This window comes from Bombus terrestris, chromosome 14 (genome assembly GCF_910591885.1).
Source record: "Bombus terrestris chromosome 14, iyBomTerr1.2, whole genome shotgun sequence".
Lineage (NCBI taxonomy): Eukaryota > Metazoa > Arthropoda > Insecta > Hymenoptera > Apidae > Bombus > Bombus terrestris.
The window spans coordinates 9695246-9719675 of NC_063282.1; the positions used below are offsets into that span (position 1 = coordinate 9695246).

A 24430-nucleotide genomic window follows, 5' to 3' on the forward strand; every position below is an offset into this window, starting at 1 on the left:
CTGGGCCATCTACCTGGAGATATTAGCGACACACTTTTTAGGCTACAGTTACTCTTCGATATATTTCTTTCTATTTCTTTTTTCCTTTGTATCATTAATACGTAAACGTGATTTATTTTCTTTCGGTAGAATTGATTATTTAAAATATTCCTTTAATTTATATATAGAACAAATAATAATATATATAATTAGTTCACATTTTATCTACCTCAAATATGTATTACGTGTTATGGAAAATTGAAAGAAACACCTAATTGGAATAAAATATCTTAAAATTTCTATGATTTTGGTATTAACTAATGTACCATCTTGTTTTTCTAATTGTATATCTAGAATACAAGTCACACAATTTTTTAAAGAAGCGATTGATTTTTGCACGAATCACATCTTATGCATATATATGTGCATTTATGGTTACATCTTCATCTAGCTTCATAAGTCTTTACACATATGTACTTATATATGTGGCTATGAACCGACGCAAGCGTGTTGCGAGGTTGTGCTGCTTTTTTAACTATTTCAACAACTGCGCTTACATTCGGCAATATCAGCGAAAAGATTATTGCGCATAGGTGATTATACATCGACTACTTTTCATGTTCTACAAACTTGTATCAATTAAGACAACGATATATTCAACAAGTAGTGTAATAATAATACTGTAATCTTTGTATAAAATAATGTAAAGGTTCGTATTACATAATTTTAAAAAATAAAATGATATTCGTTTAAATAATATTAGTATTATTAAAAGTATAAGCAAATAACATCATTTAGTTAGTATTATGTCTGTTTACATTACTACCTTTCCTCAATCAATATACTACACAATTAATACTACTAAAATTTTTCATGTACATACATAGTAATTAATGATATATATTTTATTCTACTATATAATATTTCTGTGATCCTTACCATTTTTATCATTATATGCTAATGTAATATTTTTTTAAGTAATATAAAGTGCAGCTATACAAACATAATATATTTAGATGTAAGTAGGTATAAAATTGTTTTGTGGTTCTAGAAATTGAGGTAAAAAGTTGTTAAATCATTTATTAAGTACAGAATTTACAATTACTAACTGATTTAAGTGTGATTAAGGAGTAAAATCAGGTTTCCCCTCGTAAGTACATCCAGATCTTTGTACAATTTGAGTTGCAGCCCAAATTCCACATTTTATACAAACTTCTATGCTTTTACCTTGCACAAGTTGAGCCAAAAAACCTGAAACAATGACATTATATGTTCTTTTAATCAGGTTATTAATTTTCAGTTAGAGAATCAGGAATCTATACCTCCTACAAATGCATCACCAGCTCCATTAGTATCCACAACCTTATCATTCGGAAGTCTTGTAGCAGGAATCTCAATTATAGTGTTATCTTTAACTACTAATATATTATCAGGACCTTGTGTTATTATAACAATTCTTTGTCTTTTCTTATTCAGTTTTTCCATTTGTGACAATTTCAATGCAATTTCTTTCCTATCCGTAGTTTTAAAATCATTTGCTTTTGCAAATGTATCAGCTTCCGCCTCATTACCAAATAAAATATCTACATAAGGAAGAGCCTCCAACATTGGTTTTTTATAATATTCGCATAAAAATGGTGCACTCAGATTCATTATGAACATTTTATTTTTTTCTAAAGCATGTTGAGCAATCATCAGGGTTGTTTCTGGGCTAACAGTTAAGAAAAAGCCCTAAAATTTAATGTGTAATACTTTATATTAGGTTCAAATTTAACCAAATCAAATTAAACAGATTTAGGTTGATACATACAGAAATATAAATGTATTCTGCCATTTCTATAATTCTTTTATTTTCAGATTCCTCTATATGGGAAGGTGAGAAACAAGTGGCTGCAGCCAAATTGGCGCATAAGGAACGTTCATTGCCAGTAATAAGAACAGCACAGGTACCAGTAGGTTCTTTCTTTGTATATTGATAACGAACATTTAAGCCATCTGCACGTGCCTTATCCTCCAAAATTTTGGAATACTTATCTATTCCAACGCAACCCATGTAAGTTGCAACTCGTGGTTTCTCCAGGAACCACTATGGGATAGTCAATGTTTGATATTTCTATTAATGTAATACATCAAATAATATAAAGAGCTTACTTGTGCTACTCGCATAGTATTTTGTACAGAACCACCGGCAATAAAATCTGCGTTATACAATTCAACTAATTCATCATACATTGGCTTGTGTTTTTCTTCAGCAAGAATTGCATCGTTCGATTTTAAATCATATTTTTCCAAAAAATTCCTATCTACAATCGCTGAAATATCAAGAAGAGGATTACCCACGCCTAATAGGAGGCCCTCCCTGAAATATTTTGAAATTATCTCAATTGCATGTATAAACCCATTTCTCAGTAAAATTTATTATAAATATTTTACGTTCAAAATAAGTTAATATATTATACATATATCTCCTCCCTCTTCCTCTCTCTTCCAATAAGGATTTATACATTTCAAAAAAAGACAGCATCAACAAATTATAACCTAAATATATTTTTTACGATATTCCTGTTACAAATTTAGGACATAAATTTTACATACACGCGCGCGCACACATATATGAATATTACGAAAACAAAACAATATGAACTTTTTTTTATATGTATTTATAAAAAAATTCGAATAGTTTCAAATTTCATCTTCAATGAATCACAATCATGCAAGCACATGATACAATGGCGTGTAAAACCTAACCTTCTATTAATATTTGAACATAACCTCAACCCTAAGATAGATTAAAGTCTGATAATGATAAATAATAGAATAAAAAAAAATATATATATATACAATATTAAATTATCATACCGTAAGTGCACCGCCATTTGTTAAGATTTCGGGTACTTAAAGTAACAATTTACCATACATGAATATCGACAATACGCCACTAATTCGTGGCGGAGCTATTCGTTACTTGCTGTTGCAAAGTCCAACGAAATCACGTGCACTTTTAACTCTATTTGCATTAAAATGTTATCTTTATTGCTGTCATTTTATACGTTACCTCAACATTTTTATTGCACTGAATAGCGACTGATGAAAATTTATATATGATATTAATATTTCTATATTACTAATATCAAATGTACCATAATTCTTTTTGCAAATGTTATAATACATTATTATTAAAGATATACAAATATGATACGCTATTATTATCACTTGAATAAACTTACATAACGCTTGCTTAATGCAACATATTATTACTTTTCCATCGGCGCATATAATATATTATTACTTGTTAGTTTATTATGTTGGGCAATTCATAGGGGAAAGAAAATTTGAAACGACTGTGTTATCTTTAATATATGCAATATCTTTTTAAAAAAAAGGTATATATTATATATAATATTTACATGTTACAAGTTTATCGTATTAATATTTATATTTTTATGTTCAAAACGTAATTAGCATTTAAGAAAACAATTTCATAGAATTATTTATATACAGATCATATATACTATCTTTTTCTTAAATTCTCAACTAATACGCATGTATTATACTTTATTAAATTCAGAAAAAGAATAATTTTTTGTTTCATTTTATATCCTGATAGTACGTTTCATGTACACATTACTTATTAAACTCAGCGTTATTGTACTTACCACCAAATTTCAATATAAACTAAACCGTGATATATATATACTTTGATCAAATAAAACAATACATAGTAGTATCCTGCATCAGGTAAGGTATCGTATGCCTTTATAATTAATGTACTACTGATCACTAATTACTAAATGTATTGATATATACATATATTCGCATTTTTAACACATTTGATTAAAAAAAAAAAGGGGAACAGGATAAAGAAGAATAAAGATTCGAACAATTTATGTCGTATCATACTGAAGATCAGCAAAAAGTCATGGTAATAAAACAGCGCATTTAAACAGTTACAAACGCTAACTGTTACGATGCATTAAAAATTTTCTGTTACGTAAAAAGGAATATTAAGGTGCAGGAGTAGAGATTCTACTTTCCTTACGATACCTTCTTCTTGTGCTTCCATATATTCGAGAAAAATATTAAGAAATCCAGTGTTAACATAACATACGGAAGAGTGTTGGGGATGAACAAATTTGCAGTATCACCATATCCGATGTTACCTTAGAGGCTGGTCACCTATATTCACATATTCTTCGTATCGTAGTTTTTAATGAACATGCGCATACACTGCTGCATCTCCTAAGAAAAAAAACATGACTCTCAAAAAGTTCAGCAGACAAAGAAATGTACGAATTTTTAATATTTTCAGAGAAGAAAACACGTGTGGTTGTTTTTTTTTTGTTTTACTTGGATTTTCACGCGGATCAGAATGATACAGAGTAAACTTGCCTTGGTACATTGCGGTTTACACCCAACATATTTGTCCAAAGTGGGATCTGCGGTGCCCATATCCACCATCATCATTCACCACCACTTTTGTCAGTCATGGCGTGCCTCTGTCAATGAAGTACAGAAGTTGTCCTGGTCGACAATTACATCTCACCTCATAGGATACGTTGTTGTGCTAATTTCTCTCTCTATCTCACTCTAACTCTCTCTTATTGTTTTCTTTTTCCCTCCTTTACTTTTTCTATTTATCTTTTTTCTTTTTCTTTTTCCTTTCGTAATCGACATCATCAAAGCCCAGCTCCTTCCAAGTATGTCCAAAAGCGCTTGAGGCAGGGGCTCTATCGTGTCCTATATCATACATCACATTACAATATGCATAATGTCTTTTTACATTTCTCTGCGGCGCGTCTCTTTTTTGATAATTGATAACCGACGACCCGGTACGAGACACGTATAATTTTTGTCGCGCATGTGAAGAATAACACGTCCCGGTTTTTTGGCTATTATACTTCCGTCCTCACATACGCATGTTAAATGTATATCGTTGTCCCGGTTTCTATACAGCCGGTAATATATCTCTATTGCGCCTTACTTTCCGTTTTCAGATACAGCTTTTTTTCCTTTAATACGTGGATATCTTTTTTGCTTTATCTTTCACTTTTCAAAATTCGCGCGTCACGCGTCGTCTACCATAGAGTGACTGATACACTTGCATTAGTTCGTGGAGGGACTCGTACGTATGTATTTCCGATAGCTACTTGGCTCGGGAATTCTCATACCGTCGACCTTTTTATGAGAGTTTGTGCACATCTCGGCAACCCGACGAATTTCAACTTGAACGGTTGCAACGGCGGATATGTTCGTAAGACTACGAAATAACGTGCATAGGTCACCGCAGAAGTTCCCGATCGACGTGATAACTCCGGTAGAATGTAATCTTCGACGACTTGATCGATCGAATTGCCGTCTAACATGGGACGATATTGTGCTTTCCATATTCAAGTTCCGAACACGATGGCACAACATAAGTACATACGTATCTATACGTATCAGTCGATAAATTTCGCTTTTTCTTTTTGGCTCGCTCCATGACTTACTCGCGTATGCTAATCGCGTAAACAACGAACGTTGCTGTAGCATGTTTTAATTACGTAACATTAACTGAGACGTATATAGAATAGTATCATACGCCTGCCTATCTTTTTTAATAAAATTTTTCCTAAAGATTCGTTTCACGTTTAAAAACGCATGTTTAACGATACATATGATCTTTAATAGCATAGAATTCCCTCGTATTTTATTTACAAATGGTATTTGGATCATGCTTAAGTATTTCTCTACATGTAAATTGCGAGCCCTATCATTAAGCTGACCGAAACTATTATTAGGATTGCTTACTAGAAGCTTAGTCCAACAACTTTTTCACAATCGTTAAGTAATAAAAAAGGGGAAAGGTTCGGTGTGTAAAAATTGCAATACTTTCAGCAGGATATCCAAAAAATGAGAAGAGTGTGTAAAATAATTAAAAAAAATACATACTAACATTTGTGCAGCGAAAAATGGATATACATGTGTATGTGTGTGTACGAAATTGATACCATCGTTCACCGTATATTTCAACTACGTTTATTACTACTTCATGATTTGTGAGAGCGATCGTTCACTTGTATCCAAATAAATAACGAAAGAAATAATTAAAAATGCGAAGGAATCGCATAGAAAAATAACGCTATTGTATATACAACAGAACAATGAGCATGGTTATTAAGAAATTAGTTACCCATAATACCTTCTGCCTATAACGTTACATACCAGTATTCTGTATAAATATATAATTTTAGGTGTCTCTCTTAGACAAGTAAAAACATATAAATGTACCGATTTCTAACGGGAAAACTAATCTAAATTTTTCTTTTACGCGATCACGAGAGAAAAAATAGGGAATATAAGGAGCGTAACTACGCGGAGACACTGTACGTGTATGTTGGCCGATTTACTTAATAAAGAGGGTGCGACGACGAAACTGAGGTCGACGACACGCATATTCGATTATTCAGGAATCGTCAATATCGTGTATCTCATGATCACGGCAAGTTTATAACGCACGACACGCAGGAAGCCAGTAAAAAGCGCGTACAACCGTTTAACTAACGATTATATGGGGCGTGTATCTTCTTAGATAATAAACCTTACGGAGCTGATAGGGACTGGACCGTATAGTAAAGGCTCTGGTTAAAAGGGAGGAAGGATGGTCATTACCTTGAGTGACGAAAAACGGTGCAAATGATGATTAAAGAACACGAAACGCCTTTTTTGTGAATCTTCACAAGTACATTGTTATTACATTCCTTTCTTTAAACCATTATTAGTATGATTATCATTAATCTAATTACCTTTGAAAACAGGTCGTATCATCAAAGAAAAAAGGAACAGAGGAAAAACAGGGGGAGAGAAATATTACACACGTCATTAATGTGTATACGCTGTTCAAAACGAAAAAACGGTGGTCATCGGTATATCTGTGTGTGTGTGTTGTGTGTGTATGTATGTATGAAGGGGTGTATCATGGACGCACCCGCGCGTATGTACGCGTGTTGTTAGTGTGTATGTAAGTATGCATTTATAAGCTAAACGGAGCACAGCTGCAATTGCCGTATTAATCTTCGGTAATTATTCACGATAATTAATTCTAATATGTTAATAAAACGATATTACGTTACTACAGATTAACGATATAATATTCGCACGACCGAGATTTAGATTCCCATACAGAATCGGCGCATCTTGAGTCTACTGGGTCTCTGAAATTGTATCTTTTAAGACTTTTATTGTTTGGTAATCGGGAACCGATTCGAACAGTCGAACCCGCACGCACTTCTCTCGTTGAAAGTAAAGTTACACATAAATACGACAGTATCCCTATTATCTCGTATCGAAAAGCATTATGATTATACGGCGGAAGAATATTTAGACGATATCGGTAAAACACACGCACGCACATCGTCGCCATCTTCGGGTGTTACTTCATACGCTAGACGGCAAAAATTATCATCGCATAATATTGAACAACCGTTCTCTGTCATTTACAACACATTTTTTACACGCATCACGAAACTCGGTTTTTGCTTGAACAAACTGAGATTTTATCCGAGGCGCGACGATAAAAGAATATCTCGCATGATGCCAATTAAACGCAGGACCACTTTTCTCTCCATTTCTTATATATATAAGTATATAAAAATATATATACATATATAAACATAAGAAAAGACAGAAAAAGAAATGGGGTGAAGTGAACAATTAGATATTGACGAACAAACGTTTGAACGATGCTCCGATTTTGTGATTACGACACGTTGTCGAAAAACGCCCATCTAAATTACGTTACAAAAAGGGACCCGATGTATATTCTATGTTATATTTGCGACTGTTAATTTCATACTTTTCAATTCTGTTTAATGCGCTCTCTGTACTATGATTAAACTTCAAATCGATCGATATTCTTGTTATCAAATCTCGATACTCGATGTATTACTGAAAAAACTCTTGCTTTTCTCCGTTTACCACATTAGCGGCCGCGATTAAGTCCTTTTTGCTTTAGAAACGCGTGGAAGTTTCGTACGATCGAGAAACAAGAATACACGTTACGTGCGCGTCATCGTCACAGAAACGGCATCGAACACGACACGACATACATACATACATATATATATATATACATGTGTGTATGTATACATACGTATACATGTTTATACATATACACACGTATGCATCTATGTATGTATAGGGTTAATAGCATCGTCCTACCAGCAGCGTTCTTCGACATATTACACCAGTTTTCACGACCATGAAGATACGGAATTTGTTTTTAAGCATTTGCGATAATATTAGTAATACTCGCATTTTGATAAAGAACTGAATATAATTCAGGAAAACGAATTGAGTCGCGTTGAAAAATTATCTCGGTAGGAGGATGCTACGACAAATATATATTTTTCTTACATTAAAAGAGAAAATTCTCGACATTACTAAATCGAGACGCGCGTGAAAAAACTTCATATGGGTCCGATGAGGGAGATTTACGGAAGGAAAGCGGGCGAACGTCACGACGAGATGCGTGTGCGCTTACACATATACACGCACGCACACACTCGCGCGCGCGCGCGCACGTATGCATGTATATAAAATGTGTGCAAGGGATTTGATTTTTTTTTTCTTTTCCTTTTTTTTCTTTTTTAAAGGAAAATTGGAGGAGAAGTGGCAGAGAAAAAGAAAAATAATAATGAAAGGAGGTGTAAAGGCGACGGCATAGAAAAAAAAACCTGTAAATTCAATAAAATACTTTATCATTGTGTTTTTTGCTTGTTTAAATCGTCCGTATCATATTTTTTGCTTTCTGTCTTCTTTTTTTATTTTTAGGAGGATGGGCGGGGATTCTCGTCTAAATAGCGCATTACGGGGAGAATACATGTTTTCCGGATAGAGCGGGCGAATGGTAGATCTTCGCGCGTGCAGATCGACAGACATAGACGGCCAAGAGTATCTCGGTCCCGAGGCTTCCTGCTAGCGACAGACACAGACCCGACACACAGAGACAGACAGACCGACAGAGACCGATCCGAGCCCGACGCGACGATTTAGTATGGTGCGAACCGGCGCGACGGCGATGGCCCTCGTAATCCCGGTCTGGTAACCAAAATGAATCTACGTCAGTTATACGAGATCGATAAAAAAGAAATCGGGAAAAAACCACACGAGCTAAGAGAGGAACAACTTGTGAGATACAGAAAGGGCGGATAGGTAAGTAGACAAGGGTGGTACGTCGTATTATATCATATGAAAAAAGAAAAATCGTACTATCTACGTACCTACAGAGAGAACGATTTATATACGGTATATATATATATAATTTTTTTTAAGGTACGGGGGAAAGATAGTTACTCATGGGAGAAATTTGGTGGAAACACCGTAATGAGTACGTTTTTTCCTCGTTATTCTCGCTAATTATTTTCGGCAACGTGTATTAGTAGCATGTGTACTTTTTATGCCAACAAAAATTACTAAAACTTTCAAGTTATATATATACATTCTACCATCACTCTCTGGTTTTCTCTTCTTTGCAAAATCCACACACCGCCTTTCTGCCTTCTTTTTTCATCAGTGTTCTCTTGTTGTTTCAATTGATCCGGTTAAAACAGTAGATAAACAGGTGGATAAAGGTAAATTAAATAGATCGTAACACTGTATGACTGTAATTGTAATGAATTTTCACCGCAATTAAAGTTTTCTACACTTCCACATATCAGCAAGCTTTAATCTCAATCTGGTACTAACTGTAATTTTGTCAGTAAATACTTTCCCAATAACCGGGAATAATAAGAGAATATAAAAGAAGAAAAGGCAATTTGGCGCATCGTGGCATACAAAGAAGAGAGTATAATCAATTCAATTGACAATCGAATATTTGGACACATTTCAACACACAAATTCAGTGTGGATCAATTTTTAACCCGAATTTACACGTCTACTTACCTACGCTCTTCAAATGAATCTCGGCTGAAGTCCTCGTACATGCCTCTACTATAACAGCGGTATAATAAATAATCGAAACTACGAATGATCAAAGATCAATATATACACCATACTTGCTCCCTTGTCCAAGGCTTAACTTTGTGAATTAGTCCCTGTATAATAGATAATGTAAGAAAAGTTGTCGCGTGCTGCCTAATATGACTGTTAAAAGTAGTTAAAAAAAGGTCGGAAATGGTTCGGCAAGAAACTATTTTCATAGGCAGTTTTACGTTTAGACAATGTACAAAATAAAGGAAGACGCTACCATCGACCAAATATGACGACGAGCACAATCACTGAAGAAAGGAAGAGAAGAACGTATTTATGGAACAGACGGATACGTACATGAAATAAGCTCGTGTACAATTACGGAAGATGCTATTTATCCACGGTTAACTACCTATCCATCCAGATACACATTTGAACATCAACTGACGAATATATATTGCCCGAATGAATCGTAATTAATCGGAAGAATGCTTGTGCAAACGTATGTACATACGGATTAAACTTGAACCTGCACAAGGTGGCGCGCATTTGCATGCTAACCAGATATCTACCCAAGACAACGTATCTATTATCGCTTCAAAATCAAACAACTAATCATAAATTCGACTCAGACTTATTTCTCTTATATATGTTGTTCGTGTATGTGTAGTTTTGTATGTGTTAAGCTACGCGTACTTAAATTATATCCAAAATATCTGAATGCAAGCAGTAACTAAGTATTTCTATCCGCTTTATTTCATACGAGGTACATTTACTAGAAGGAAAACAAATTAATAAATGGACGCGTAATTCAAGATTTGCAATGATAAGAACATGGGATCTTTCTTTTTCTCTCTCTCTTCTTTTTTTGGCCAGTCATATAAGGCAGGCAGCGTTAGACTGGATTTTTAACCCATGCGACTTTCAAATTATAAATCAGTTTATATAATCAGAACGTAACGAGCCATTTGCAGCCCAGGCTGGGATCATGTAGGATAATAAGGTTACATGCAACAACAAATTCAAAGTATTCAGAAAGATTGAGAAATTCAATCAACTCTGTTTTCTATTTGAAAGTTTGCGAATGGATTTACATACATGAAAAGCTTTGAACCTCGTGAGTAGAAGTCAGCTTCAAGAACTTATGGATCGTAATTTTGAAGCAAATTCTTCCCCCTATCCATCTATCTCTCTTTTTCTCGCCCTCTCTCTTTTTCTCGCGTGCTCTCTCTCTCTCTCTCTCTGCATAAATTGTGTATTTGTTCACGTGTATATGTGTGCATATGCACGTATGCAGAATAGGTATGTACTCGTGTCAATGTGTACACGCGCGTTTTCATAATTTCTTGCATATCTTTTCGCTTCGATATTGTAATACACGGGGCCGGTTTCATGAAACTTCCACGGATAACTTAACATTTGCAATCAATTCGAAGTGCAATTTTATAAATCAATTAATACAATTTTTATCCTTACGTTGCAACAACGTAATTTTACTAAAATTAAGATCGAATTCGCATGAAACTGAAATCAGAGAGAAAAGAAAAAAGAAAAAAAACTGAAAGAAAACGATCATACGTATGTAATCATATACGTATATAGTCGATAACGTAAGAAAATAATTTTTTCGTTTTAATAAACTTAAAAACGAATTATTTAGAAATTAAAGAATTACACACTTTCCCCCGATTACTTGGAAACAGAAATAACTATTGAAATACACGACGTGTGCATCATAACTTGCTTTTCCCCCTTCTAACATACAACTCGAGACTATCTATGACGCTGTTCGTAATTTTTTTTCTTCGCGATACACATTTTACGATTTACAACCTTCCGTTGGCTATCGAAAAATTACGATTGAAAAATTTGATGAAATTACTTTGAACCAAGACTACATTGAAACTGATGCGCGTTTAATAGAATGTTTCCGAAGCGTATCTATGAAACTGGCCTTAACAACTATTAGAAACGCCGACATATAAACAAACTTACTGTCCAATGCGTCTGGAGAGCTGGTTTCTACTTACGAGACATTTCAAAGACAATCGATAGGCGTCGTTCCTGAAAATCGCGCCAGCCCTTTTTTTTCTTTTCTTTTCTATCTACAGCGTACGAGAGTTTGTTAGAATTGTAGGATCGCATCCTGGCTCGCGGTAGTGCGATCAAGAAATCTAGTTCGCATTCCTTAGGAACGTTTCTTCATCCCAGGCCTCCGCGCCACTCCCGGTTGAGTGATGTACGTAATAAGGAGCGCTTGAAACACAAAGGATTTATGAGAGACATACAGGCCAATCTCGCAGTTAACGCCATGGATCAAGAGAGTCTATGAACAGGGACATCCCTAGAAGAGCAGTCGACATGTTCAAGGTACGATCAGTCGAGACTCGGATTTTGTTGGCACCGAGGAAAATAGAAGCTGATGAAGTACAACGCGCCAGCGACAAGAACGAGGTATGACTACTCGCTAACAAAAGTGGTCAAAGACTTACTCTTGCACGACTTGAACGCTGGCCCGGGACTGTCTCTCTAGGGTTGCCCGCATTCATGGACAAAGATGGTACGCAGCCTGAGGTGCACTGAAATTTAGAATGTACAGAAACGTCCAAGCGTCATGATACACATTAGCATTTTATTACACAGACTCTGCACTCATGTGGGCATCGGGTCGACAATCTACATAGATTGGAAAAATATCGATTGCTGTTTCAACTATGTAATGCAACAAATAAAAATTATACGTGTAATATACACGATACGACTATACGTTACCGTATATGCATACGTATACGCATAATCATGAATATATACGCTCGCGTGTATACGTACACACATATCGTGTGATTTTATTTCAAAAAAATTGAAACAAACGAAACAGATATAATAATGTGGAATTAACGAAAATTGTATAACAATGATCAAATGTGAAACGGCAGCTTCGAAATCTTTTATCGCGAACAAGAGAATAACCTGAATTTGCCCGATGCAATTTAGAAATGGCCATTTTTGCACAAAATAATATATACCCGAGAGAGAGATTTGAAAAATATGTGAGATCGAGAATACACAAGAGAAAAGAATAAAATACGCGGTAAAGCAAGTACTCTTATTTGTCGACGAATAACCGAATCCCAATTCGCATGAGCTGTCAATCCAGCCTGGAACGTTCACAATGTTAAGTCGGACGAATGGGCAGTCAATAAATTGGCTCTACTCACCTGAACCGGCCATTGTTGCCACTTGGAGGGGGTGATCGGCGGCTGAACATGCCATACTCGTTACCACGGGAGAAGCCAGTGTCGCGCATGGATCCCATACCTAGAGGAGGCATAGGAGGCATTGGGTCTCGTCTTGGGGGTAGAGGTGGCATTGTCATTGGTGGAAAGTCAAGCCCGCACATGGAACTTCCCATGTCACAGGGCCCTGTCATACCCGTAAACCGCCTCTCGTAGAGATCCCTGGTGTCCTCGAAGCCTCTCCTGTCATAGTAGCTTTCGTAATCCTGCAACACAGATAAAGAAACATATTGTTACGGATGATCACAACTATACAACAAATTTCTGTTCTTTCCTTTCCCCTACTAAATACTTCTATTTTCAACGGTTACTAAAATAAGAAAAAGAGAACTACTTACTCCAAAGCGGCCACCACCCATTAACCGATCCCGAAGGAACGGTGGTGGCGGCGGTGGAGGATACGGGTCGCGTCCAAACATTCGGTCTCTGTATCCATTTCTATCCGGTCCTCCTCCCATTCCTCCTTTTGGGCATTCCTTGGACCAATGGCCGCCGCGACCGCATCGATAGCACTGTTCAGGATCCCCCATTCCTGGCCTTTGTCGTACTCTGCTTGTAGAAATTTGAACCTTCATCGGTTGACCATCCACCATTTGTCCATTGAGTTCCTTGATGGCATCGTTGACATCACCTGTTGCTTCTAGATGGACGAATCCGTAATTTCTCACGATATCGCATTCTACAACGGTACCATACTTGGCAAACAGCTCGCGCACTTGAGGCGCTTTCGTATTATCTGTGAGATTGCCAACAAATATTTTGGTTGTAGGAGTATTAGGTCCCTTACGACTCTTTGCAGCCTCACATTTGATCGGCTGTCCATGAACTATATGTCCATTCAAATTTTGTATCGCATTTCTCCCTGCTTCTTCATTCTCCATATGCTGTTAAAAAATATATTATAACATATTTGTTGTATGAATGTATTAAAGGCTCGTCGAATTTGGGCCAAGATGCAACTATCCAACAGAGTTATACGTGTACATTAAAGAAAGAGGAAACGATAGATCAAACAAAATGTTGTAGTAAAAGTATACGTTACATGGAATAAAGGAAACTTACCACAAATCCGTAATTTTTGACCACATCACATTCTACAACCTTTCCATATTTTTCAAATAGTGGTTTAATATCGGCATTTGATGTTTTGTCGGCTAAATTACCGATAAAAATTTTAAATGTGCCAACGCTACTAAAACCCGGCATTTTCGGCTCGTTGTAGAACCTGATTTCAAAAGAAAAAAATATTTCATTACTCGTTACTGACTTGTACAATTTTTCCAAACATACAGTATATACAAAATAAATATTATGTTGCAACAACACTAGAAAACTATAATATATTTAGAATATTCACGACTTTTTGCATTTGCATTTGTTGCTAACATGATTAAACCAACACACGCCACTCAACATTACTCTATCCCACGTATTTTCAACGAATAATTAACTTGCTGTAATATAACTTTCATACATGTTACATTGTATATTGAAATGTAATATTTACAAGCTTTCACTTTGTACAAAGAAACATAGCTTCAAAAAATTGATTAATGATATTCAATGGTGACGCGATTGTTTAGATTCCCCCTCTAGTGCACTTTTTCCACCATTTTGCTAACGATCTAACATTTCGAATTTCGAAGGTCATCAATTTTGCCAAGATATTTCACTTGCGCATACGGATATTAGCAGATACAATCAGTTTGATAATTTCTAAATATAGGGAAATATAATTTTTTCAATTTTTACTTCGATAGGGCAATGAAAAGGTACACAAGCCGCGAACAAGTAGTGCGTTATAAAATACGTAGTACAGACAGCGTACCGACCTTGTCGAAATGGCGCACCAAATCTAGGAAATGTCTGTGGTAACGATCACCCTCTAATTATCATGTATAAATTTACGTTCAAACACCATACGCTTTCTCACACTCACCGAAGAATACTGCGTATTATTTTCAACGAATGATTTAACCAACGCTGATAATAGGCACACGACTTTATACGCGAGAACGCAATCTAACAATGGCGTCTCACTTGCCGCGTCCGCTAGTGCGCGAGATGTTGAAGCAGTGGCCCCTATCGGAAAACTGCAGTACAGCAAACCGTGAGAATGAGGTGTCCAAAAACCTATCACGAACATACCTTCAACTATATTTCGTCACTAGAAATAAGTTAACGCGGGAACTATTTCTACGCTACACTTATTTTCCTTCTTACCAATGTTAATCTTACGTTTTATCGCTCTTGGAATGGGATAGGTTAAATTTCCATTCTTTGAGCATGATATATGGAATATAATATATGTTTGTTCACATGCAATATTGGAACATTAAAGCATGTATTAAGGACTATAGAAGCTGTATTGAGGCTGCGTTCGACACAAGTTAAAAACGTTTTACTTGTGATACATATTTAATTACATTAAAAGTTACATTAAAAATTATTTTTTGAAATTCTTCTTGTTCTATTAAAAGCTTAGTAAACAATTTAGAAGCAAATGAATAATAATCATTATATAAATTATTACACTATTAAAGACGATTATAGAGCTTTGTACTATTTTGCTAATATTACTGTATACGAATGTTATTAATACTTGCATAAAATTCTATACGATAATATATACTATTTCTACAATTCAAACTACGTATGACCTTACGCGTGATGGATTTCTAGACTAAATCTATAGCAAATCCATATCTCATCGTATGATTCTAAAATATATGATATACAAATACTATGTAGAAAATTACTATAGAGTAACAAAATTAAAATTTATTGGACGAGCAACATGCGACAAACCGTATATATCAGGAGTTCAACTGGCATCAGTTTATTTGTGCATGATACACAAAAACAATTCGACGATAATTATATCACATGCTATTAAATATAAATTAGTTTTTACGTTTTAATAACAAAAGAGAATTATTTATATAAAATGCTATGGTATTAGGGAACTGAATAAACGTGAAATGGCGTGCTTCATGTATCTTCATGTCGACGCTACGAACCATAACTACATAATTTCAATGTTGCAACTATGTAACTATAAATTTATATCTATATGTTATTTTAATCTTATAATAATTTACAAATGAAATATGGGGAAAGTATTAAAACACTTACCAAGTCAGTATTTCCGTAAAACAATCCGATAAAACACAACGGCAAACCACACGCTTTCCTACGTAAAAAATGGCGGATCGAAACAGACTGGGAAGTGAAAAGCTGCGCGGCGTCTCTTTCAACATGAAACTCAGAGTCGCCAACTGTTGAAAACAAAATTTTCTATTAGAAAACCAAATGCCTATTCAAATTATTGGTATGTCTACACGTGTTTGATGTCATTAATATGCTAAATATTTTAATTTAATCACCTGATCATTTTTTTCATAGATATTGTAAAGAATTACATTTTTAATCTAAATGCTTTATACAACTAGAGTAGAAGATAAAACTATATAATTTAGAACTAGACTGCGAAGTTTTATGCAAATTCATAAAAAATAAAATTTTCGTAGAAAGATTGCCTTACCTACCAAATATTATAAAAAGCACTATACCTTGGGTAATTTATTTACTTTTTCATATTATATGCATTCTGCGGAATTTTTGCGCTTTTAAATTTCCTATAAATGCTTAAAATCCGTAATTTATTTATAACAATACCGATTTTTCTTACTTTGCTTGTGTTTAAAAACTTCTAAAAGTTAATTTGCTAGTTAAAATGGTTTCTATTATTTTTATTCCATCGTACTAGTAACAATATTTAATTCTGTATAACTTCATAATATAATCATACCACACTAAATATGTGGGTATTGATTTTCTATCTATAAAGTTGTTTCTATTTTGATGACCAATATTTTTTTGTTTCGTATATTTCCAGCAAAACTTATAGAAAAGAAAATTCCCTTGTAGCGCATAACCGTTACTTAGTTATATAAATACTCACTTGCTACATCCTATGTAATCATATTAAAAATGTTGCACATGTACGGAAAAGAATAGTATTAAATTTAATACTTGTGAAAAATATAACTTTAATTATTTGCAATTAACCTACTATTAGCTATAATTTTAACATAGATATAATCCATTTTCATAGAAAATTTACGAACTCACCAAAGATTGACTTCGAGCACGAATTTGTTGTATGTGACGACAATCTGTAATTAGTTAAAATTTGGATACATAATATTAAAAAGACAATTTTTTAAGAATTGTCGATGAAAATTTTTGTAATTTCTAATTCTTGTAAATTTTACCGATCCGCTAAACAATTTTGTAGAACAAATCGATATATTTATATTTTTATCAAAATAATGTTAAATCTTACAAAATACTTTCACGAATAAAATTGCATTGCCAAAACGTAGCTTTGAAATTTAACAATCGATGAACTAAACGAAATAATATGACATTTGTTAACTTAAAAATATAAATTATATACTACAATGTAGATAATACAATATCATATAAAGAGACAGTATTTAACGTCAAAATCAACACAACGGAAAACTATATTAATAAAAAATAATTGTCCTATCTTAGAAGTCAATAATAAGCGTAGTAAAAAAATGTATGGAAACTGAATATTACTAAAATTTACCTCGTATCCTGAGGTATTCTGACATATAAGAATATTTCAAATATTTATATTTTACAATCGCTACATATTTCATACTGTTTTAAAATAAAGATCGTCTTTATATCTATAAACGATTTAAAATTTCATGTATCCTGCAAGATATCTCATTTTCCGAATAAAATTGTACACTCATTGTAGTATTGCACTTTTCAATGACAATCATATCAAAGGCATATGAATATTATAGATTACCACGATTTTGTTAATGGTGGGATTTTAATACGTATAAATTCGTAACATTGAATAGATATGATAAATTTAAATGCTATCATCAAAACGGTGTTTTCACTTCTCTATAGATTTTTGCTATTAAATTTATTTGAAATGTTTCTGTTTATAGCGTTCATGCGCGCTTGTTTTTTTGGCTGGAAAAAAAATTATTCTTTCTAAGTAGTAGCCATTGTTGAATACATATTCAATAAATTTCAACACAGTGAGGCGCGTTAAAACATGGATAGTATCATGTTTTGTCGCCTTTCACATAAAAACAAAAGATATACACATATACAACGTTCATTCACAATTTCTTTCTTCTTAACTCACAATTGATCATTCATTTGATCATACAAATTCGCACATTCATACATTTTCATGTATTTTTAAATCTTAATATTCAGTCTTCAGGCTTGCAGTCTGTCAATAAATCTATGTACACCGGGTTATTTACAAGGGAAGAAATTATTTTTCAGTTACTAGCGATAAGATAGAACACATCCGACGAATATCGTCGAACGCTATACGATTTTAATAGCATTATCAATATGTAGTTTTGATATTGTCTTTTTCACACGTAGTGCTGTTAAACGAACGGCTGGATTTGCGTGCCAACATTCGGCTATCAGCTTACTCAGCGCAAACAGAATCTGTAACAAAAGGCAAAAACATTTAATATAAAAAACGTTTTACTAAGATGTTATTATATAAAAATATGATTAATTCTATTCTTACTGAATCATTTTCCCACCGCGCTGGTATTATTGGACGTAATCGTTTTACGCAAACTGCTAGTCGCATATCTTCGAAGTCTGGATCACTTGGGACAACATCATGGTATGGCAAAGCATATGGTTCCACCACAGAGCTTTTGCTACCTGTAATGCATCTTCTGCAAGCTTCCCAAAGCACAAGACCAACAGAATACATATCTGCCATTTTGAAAGCATCAAAGGAAGATGTGTTTAAGGTTTCATCCAAAACTTCTGGAGCCATATATCGACGAGTACCCACTCGTGTATTAGGTGCAATATCAATTTCTCCACTTTCACTGTAAATAAAACATTACATTCCTATAACTTTGTGTATATAGTGCAAATACTAAATCAAGTCTTACAATGGTTATTTCATTCTTTCATACGTACATATGGATATCTACAAACATGCACACGCATGTTTTGCGCAATCATCACGATAACGATAATACATTTCCAGATTACAATATTTATTATTTACCTTATATATCTTACTGCCAAACCAAAGTCAGCAATTGCACATTCACCATTCTTTTTCACTAAAATGTTTCTACTTTTGATATCTCTATGAGCTATAGCAGGCTTCCCACGTGTGCCAAAGATCTCTGTATGAAGATGAGCAATTCCAGAAGCAATTGAAAGACATATTGCTAAAAGGCTAGGGTGATCTAGAACAGTAGTTTGGAGATAGTCATATAACGAGCCTCTTTCATGATAATCTGTAATTAATAACATTTGTGTCCACGATCCTGTGCCTTTGATATCAGCAGCAATAAAACCCAAAATATTATCATGTCTCATTAACACTGTTTGATAAATCTCAGTTTCTCGAAACCAAGATGCTTCTTCCAATGTAAAAAATACTTTCACTGCCACTTTTTCTCCTCTCCATCTCGCAAGCCATACTTCACCATAACGTCCTTTACCAACACACTGAGACAAGGCTAGTTGTTTGGCAATAGTTCGTTGTACTAATAAAGGTAATCCTGATCCAGAGCCACTACTCTGATCAATAAAGTCTTTAAGCGTTCCCTGAGAAGGCACTAAGCAAGGGCCCCTTTCTTTTCTTCTGTATCTGTGATATATGATCACCATAGCTATTGAAATTACCATTAAGCATATAGACAAAATGGTAGTCAATATTATAAGTGGCGCACCCGATGCTATGGCCATTGGATTAGGTACTGTGGTAGTTCGGGGTTTATAATCAGGATATAAATCTTTGTTACATAGTGCACTCTTGTTACAGCATATTATGCTTTTTCCTTGTAAGTGTGGCACAAGGTATCCTTTACATTGCATGAAACCTTGTTCATCTGGTGGTAGACACCCAAATGACCATTCAGGCACATATTCTCCTGATTCTGCATCCCAAACTTCTTCTACTGCACTGAAACAATGACCACCAGGTCTTCCCTCGCAAGTTCCATTTTCTCGATCATCTGGACAGTGTCCTTCACAATAACACGTAATTCCTAATGCTGAAATATGAAGAATAAACTTAAATAATTAGTCTTAAAACAATGTAACACAATTGTGGAATTGTAATAGTAAATAATGTAAATTTATGTGGAATGCTAAAATAATCTATTGTAGCTTTTAGAACTATGATCATAACATGCAAAATTAACGAGAATGTATTTTTCCTTTTTATTTGAAATCTTTACTTCAATTCTTTAATTATTCTACGTATAAATATTATAGTAAAAATGAACGAAATTAACAAAAATGGTCGCTAAGAATCGTTATTCCATTATCAACGTTTGAAATAACAACAAATGACGTCTATATGATCCAAATGACCACGAGTTCCGACAAAAAGGAATTATATGTACAAGAAATAGAAGGAGAGTCGAAAAGAATGAGAAAGATCGGGTAAATCGCTTATCTTCTGTCGCAAAATTACTCTTGTGTCTATTTTACGGTGACCGCCCTATTTATATCTTCAAATATTTAGATGAAAGATTAATCTTTTGAATGTGTGCTGCTCTTATTCCATCCCTTTGGTTCTTCCCTTTTCTCGCTTCTGTCGGAATTCTTATTTATTTTCTTAAAAATAACGAATTATACGTAAACTAGAAAACTGTCAAATACTGTAACATTTTAAGTTAATTATGCAGTAACGGTGTATGTTGAAGATAACGAGCGTTAATATTTTTGTTAAATGTAAGCTTTTTCTTCGTGATAATAATTTCAAAAAATAAGAAAGGAGAAAAAAATAAAAAGAATTGGGTAATTTCTGATGTTTGAAATGTGTTGTTAATAATGCGTATTTCCAATTTAAATTGTACTTTGCTGAGAGCATGTGTTCATAACCGACCAGTTTTTTAGCCTGCGGCATAATAACGCCGTGTGTGCCGATCGCACCGTACAAGGAAATCACTGATGCACGATTGTCCGACAATTTCCAAGAGAGGTAAAACATGTTTAGTGCGGTTTCGGTCGCGTGTTTCTTTTATCCTTATTTGAAGAGTAAGGAGAAAAACAAGAAACGTCACAAAATAGCTTTATTAGGAAAATTAAGTTTTAATATTTTAGACCGCTAGAAAAGAAATAACATCTAATGAATTTAACTGTATTGTTCGCAAAATGAAGTTTATATCTTGCTTAGACATTACAAAAAAGAATGATTAATAAAATATTAATTATTCTTATCTGTGTTTCGTTCCAGTACAGAGTGGACATTCCTCATTTTTAATTAGTATACTAAATCTTTAACACTATCTTATATTTTGAATTTAGATTGAATTCTGATATTTTGAATATTATAATCATTATGATTTGATAGTTCCAGAGTCTTAGTTATCACAAAAATGTGTTATAAAATGGTAAATCACGGAAAAAGGACATTCCTTGCTTTTACCTCCTTATCCTTCATTTATTTCGCAAATGTCAAAAAAAAGTCTCATAATGATCAATAACTGATATGTATTTTTCGAAGATAGAAATTGTTCAATGAGAGATTCGATATAATCCAGAAAAGGAGAACAAGAAGCTAAATTAAATTAAATTGAATTGAATCGGATAGCTTCCTAGGTGCTCAAACGAATAAGTCTCGATAAGTTTCCACACATAGATATTCTTTTGTACGGCTTTCGCGAAATAATTAATACATATAGAGTAGCGAGAAAACTACTATTAACGATACGATGCATTTTAACCATATACGATCTTAGCTTCTACGCGTGACAAAAAATAATATTGATGTAAAACAGATATTAAGATTTCCCTGTAATCTTCAACTCCAATCAAGTATCAACAATTTAACCGGTATTCAGGTCTCTTCGCTAGAATTACACCATTTTATTTTGGTGCGACTAACATTTACCGAAGATCAAAGAGTTAAAGCGTAATAGAAATCGCTTGACAGCAACCTTAACATAAGCCGGTAGCATTTATAGCATTGAAGAGTACAAAACGAAAATTGAAGGGCGCAAGTAAAAGCAAACCCAGATTAAATCTTAAGCTACATATTAACTAATAAGATATCCTATTAAATATATATATGTATTAAGCGACAAGGTTTTGTCGGTTTTTATATCTTCTATAGAAGAGTGTATTAACAAACGATGCATAACGTATGTATATAAAACTTTTTACATGTCTTAATTACAAATACATATTCTCGTTGTTAATTAGGAAAATGTATATGATATGTAATAATACGGTTTCAATTGATATGTGCAGAGTTCAGACATCATGATGGCGCAGTGTATCTGCCGCGAGATGAATATCGTGTTTAACGAGATGCGAACTGTTCTACATGTTTAAGTAACGATATTATATATGTACATATATTACATATTACAATAGCTTTTCCGTAGACACAATGATACGAAAATCTAAAGTAATTGCGCAGTTCAGTGATTTTTCCTAATTCTAATTATTTAATTCCAGTCTCCTTTTACGAAACAAGGTAAAATTTTTTAATTATAATGTTCTTTCAATTTATTCTACTTACTAACCTAACATAATCTAACCTATTTTTTTAAATAAATTTTGAACATTAAATAAATTAAATTGAAAATTCTAAATATGACATTTTTGCATAAAATAATAAAAAGTACATTAATTTCTCAAGTTTCTTCGATAAATCTGTTCGTTTCATGATGATAATTTTAAGTAAAAAAGGAATTGGAATGAAATAGTGAAAATTGGGAGAAGTTACTAAACTATAATTACCGAATCTGACATTGTTGATACGAGCACGATGATACTGCATGAGATGAGTAAAGAGTAAGGAAAAGGAATGGAATTTGGACAGTGTTTAGAGATAGTGGTGTGGATCGTGAAACCTGAATGTAACGCAACAACGCAATACAAGCCTGCATACAACCTGTCAAAATCCGTTCGAGGAAAACAATGAATTTGGAAATTAAGAAGTCAGTCGTTCTCTCGAGAAAGCAATTTTGGCGACGCCTAAAATTAATCTGAACTGAAGCTACGGGGACAAACAAACAACTAGACAGAAATACAGGATAGTCACACGTGAAACCAATGAGACCACTCGAATATGGCGCGAGTCACGTGAAAAAAAGGAAAGAAAAGTAGGAAAAGGTCGAGGCACAGTCGAGGGGAACTTTAGAGTGTATAACAGCAACGAAACACTGTTGTTGGTATTTCAGTACCTAACCTTAACGCCGAACCTCCTCTTTCTTGCTCGTCGCTCGCTTTTCTTCTCCTCCTTCTCTCATCTCCGAGTCAAGGGTAAGAAAGAACGTGCGCTACTTTGGTATAAGAATTCCTTTTGCAAAAATACACTCGTCGCGTAGTGAATCACAGTCTGCGCACTCGCGAACATCGAAACTCACGTTTGTTTACGAAAAATTGAAGTTTGTAAATAGTACTGATAAAACTGATACATATATAAATGTCCGAAAGGAATCGTAATAAGTGTTGCGGAAACACCGTCGAATCCGCTATTCGGTACCATTATCGCTTAGGGCTTAAGGAAATTCTCTAAGTCTAAAATCTTATCGTATCGTATTTTGATCTTTCGCTTTCGCAAAACATTAAAAAACCAGGCATGTGTTTGTTGTCAATATGTTGAAGGAAAAAGTAGTGCTGCAGCATCATTAATCAAAACGAGAGCGAGTAAGATTGAGAGAGAAAGAGAAATAGCGGCGATGGGGAGCAGAACAGCATAGAGGGAGGAAGGGGGAGAGAGAGAGAGAGAGAGAGAGAGAAACAGGAACGGCAGAACGTTCATTCGTGTAGCAAAAGGCGAACAATGGTTAACAGCATACATTACTCGTTCTCACGTCGAGAATCCGCATCCGATCGATTCTTTGGTACATTGTACACTGTTGCACTTACCACTTTACATAAAATATATCTCGTACGTACAATTGTAAAACAGATCACGAATATACTCACCACAAACAAATTTCGCGATAAACACTCCTAAGCTGATCCACAGGCCGTATTTACATCCGCGCCGACCTGGGGTGGCGAAGAGCGCAGCCATTTTCTACATCCGAGAGCACATACTTCACTGTGACGTAGGGCGAGACGCGTCGGCCGCAGAGCGCAGGCTGATCAGGTTCGGCTCTTTCCGTTCTTCTACGGAAAGAACTGAC

General features: G+C 34.3%; 3 protein-coding genes and 1 long non-coding RNA gene across 19 annotated transcripts; 1 reads left to right on the forward strand and 3 right to left on the reverse strand.

Annotated features, from left to right (window-relative positions):
* The first annotated feature begins 90 nt into the window (after nucleotides 1-90).
* LOC125386338 lies at nucleotides 91-2262 on the forward strand. Its single transcript, XR_007226391.1, has 2 exons — nucleotides 91-688; nucleotides 1837-2262. It is a non-coding gene; the product is annotated as an uncharacterized LOC125386338 (long non-coding RNA).
* Nucleotides 1034-3605, reverse strand: LOC100648416 (adenosine kinase 1). 2 transcript variants are annotated; one of them, XM_048412175.1, is made up of 5 exons: nucleotides 3035-3605; nucleotides 2131-2338; nucleotides 1790-2065; nucleotides 1302-1710; nucleotides 1034-1230 (listed from the first exon to the last, which is right to left on the reverse strand). In XM_048412175.1, exons 1-5 carry the CDS (start codon nucleotides 3148-3150, stop codon nucleotides 1103-1105), a joined length of 1137 nt encoding a protein of 378 aa, XP_048268132.1. In that variant the 5' UTR covers nucleotides 3151-3605; the 3' UTR covers nucleotides 1034-1102. The 2 variants fall into 2 exon arrangements, with proteins under 2 accessions (XP_048268132.1, XP_003400955.1); XM_003400907.4 differs by lacking the exon at nucleotides 3035-3605 and adding an exon at nucleotides 2839-3009.
* A 422-nt stretch (nucleotides 3606-4027) lies between these two features.
* Nucleotides 4028-16507, reverse strand: LOC100648185 (RNA-binding protein lark). Of its 15 annotated transcripts, none has more exons than XR_007226390.1 (7): nucleotides 16359-16506; nucleotides 14286-14448; nucleotides 13562-14107; nucleotides 13360-13429; nucleotides 13146-13245; nucleotides 12420-12506; nucleotides 4028-4218 (listed from the first exon to the last, which is right to left on the reverse strand). XR_007226390.1 is itself a non-coding variant. In XM_048412172.1 (7 exons), exons 1-7 carry the CDS (start codon nucleotides 16481-16483, stop codon nucleotides 9006-9008), a joined length of 1119 nt encoding a protein of 372 aa, XP_048268129.1. In that variant the 5' UTR covers nucleotides 16484-16506; the 3' UTR covers nucleotides 6659-9005. The 15 variants fall into 15 exon arrangements, 10 of the variants coding, with proteins under 10 accessions (XP_012171947.1, XP_020722309.1, XP_048268129.1 ...); XR_002308415.2 differs by lacking the exon at nucleotides 4028-4218 and adding an exon at nucleotides 4626-4716; XR_001099345.3 differs by lacking the exon at nucleotides 4028-4218 and adding an exon at nucleotides 6659-9054.
* A 1363-nt stretch (nucleotides 16508-17870) lies between these two features.
* Nucleotides 17871-24430, reverse strand: LOC105665609 (bone morphogenetic protein receptor type-1B). Its single transcript, XM_012316554.3, has 4 exons — nucleotides 24228-24430; nucleotides 19333-20332; nucleotides 18832-19147; nucleotides 17871-18746 (listed from the first exon to the last, which is right to left on the reverse strand). The coding sequence occupies exons 1-4, from the start codon at nucleotides 24316-24318 to the stop codon at nucleotides 18618-18620; spliced, it is 1536 nt and encodes a 511-aa protein (XP_012171944.1). The 5' UTR covers nucleotides 24319-24430; the 3' UTR covers nucleotides 17871-18617.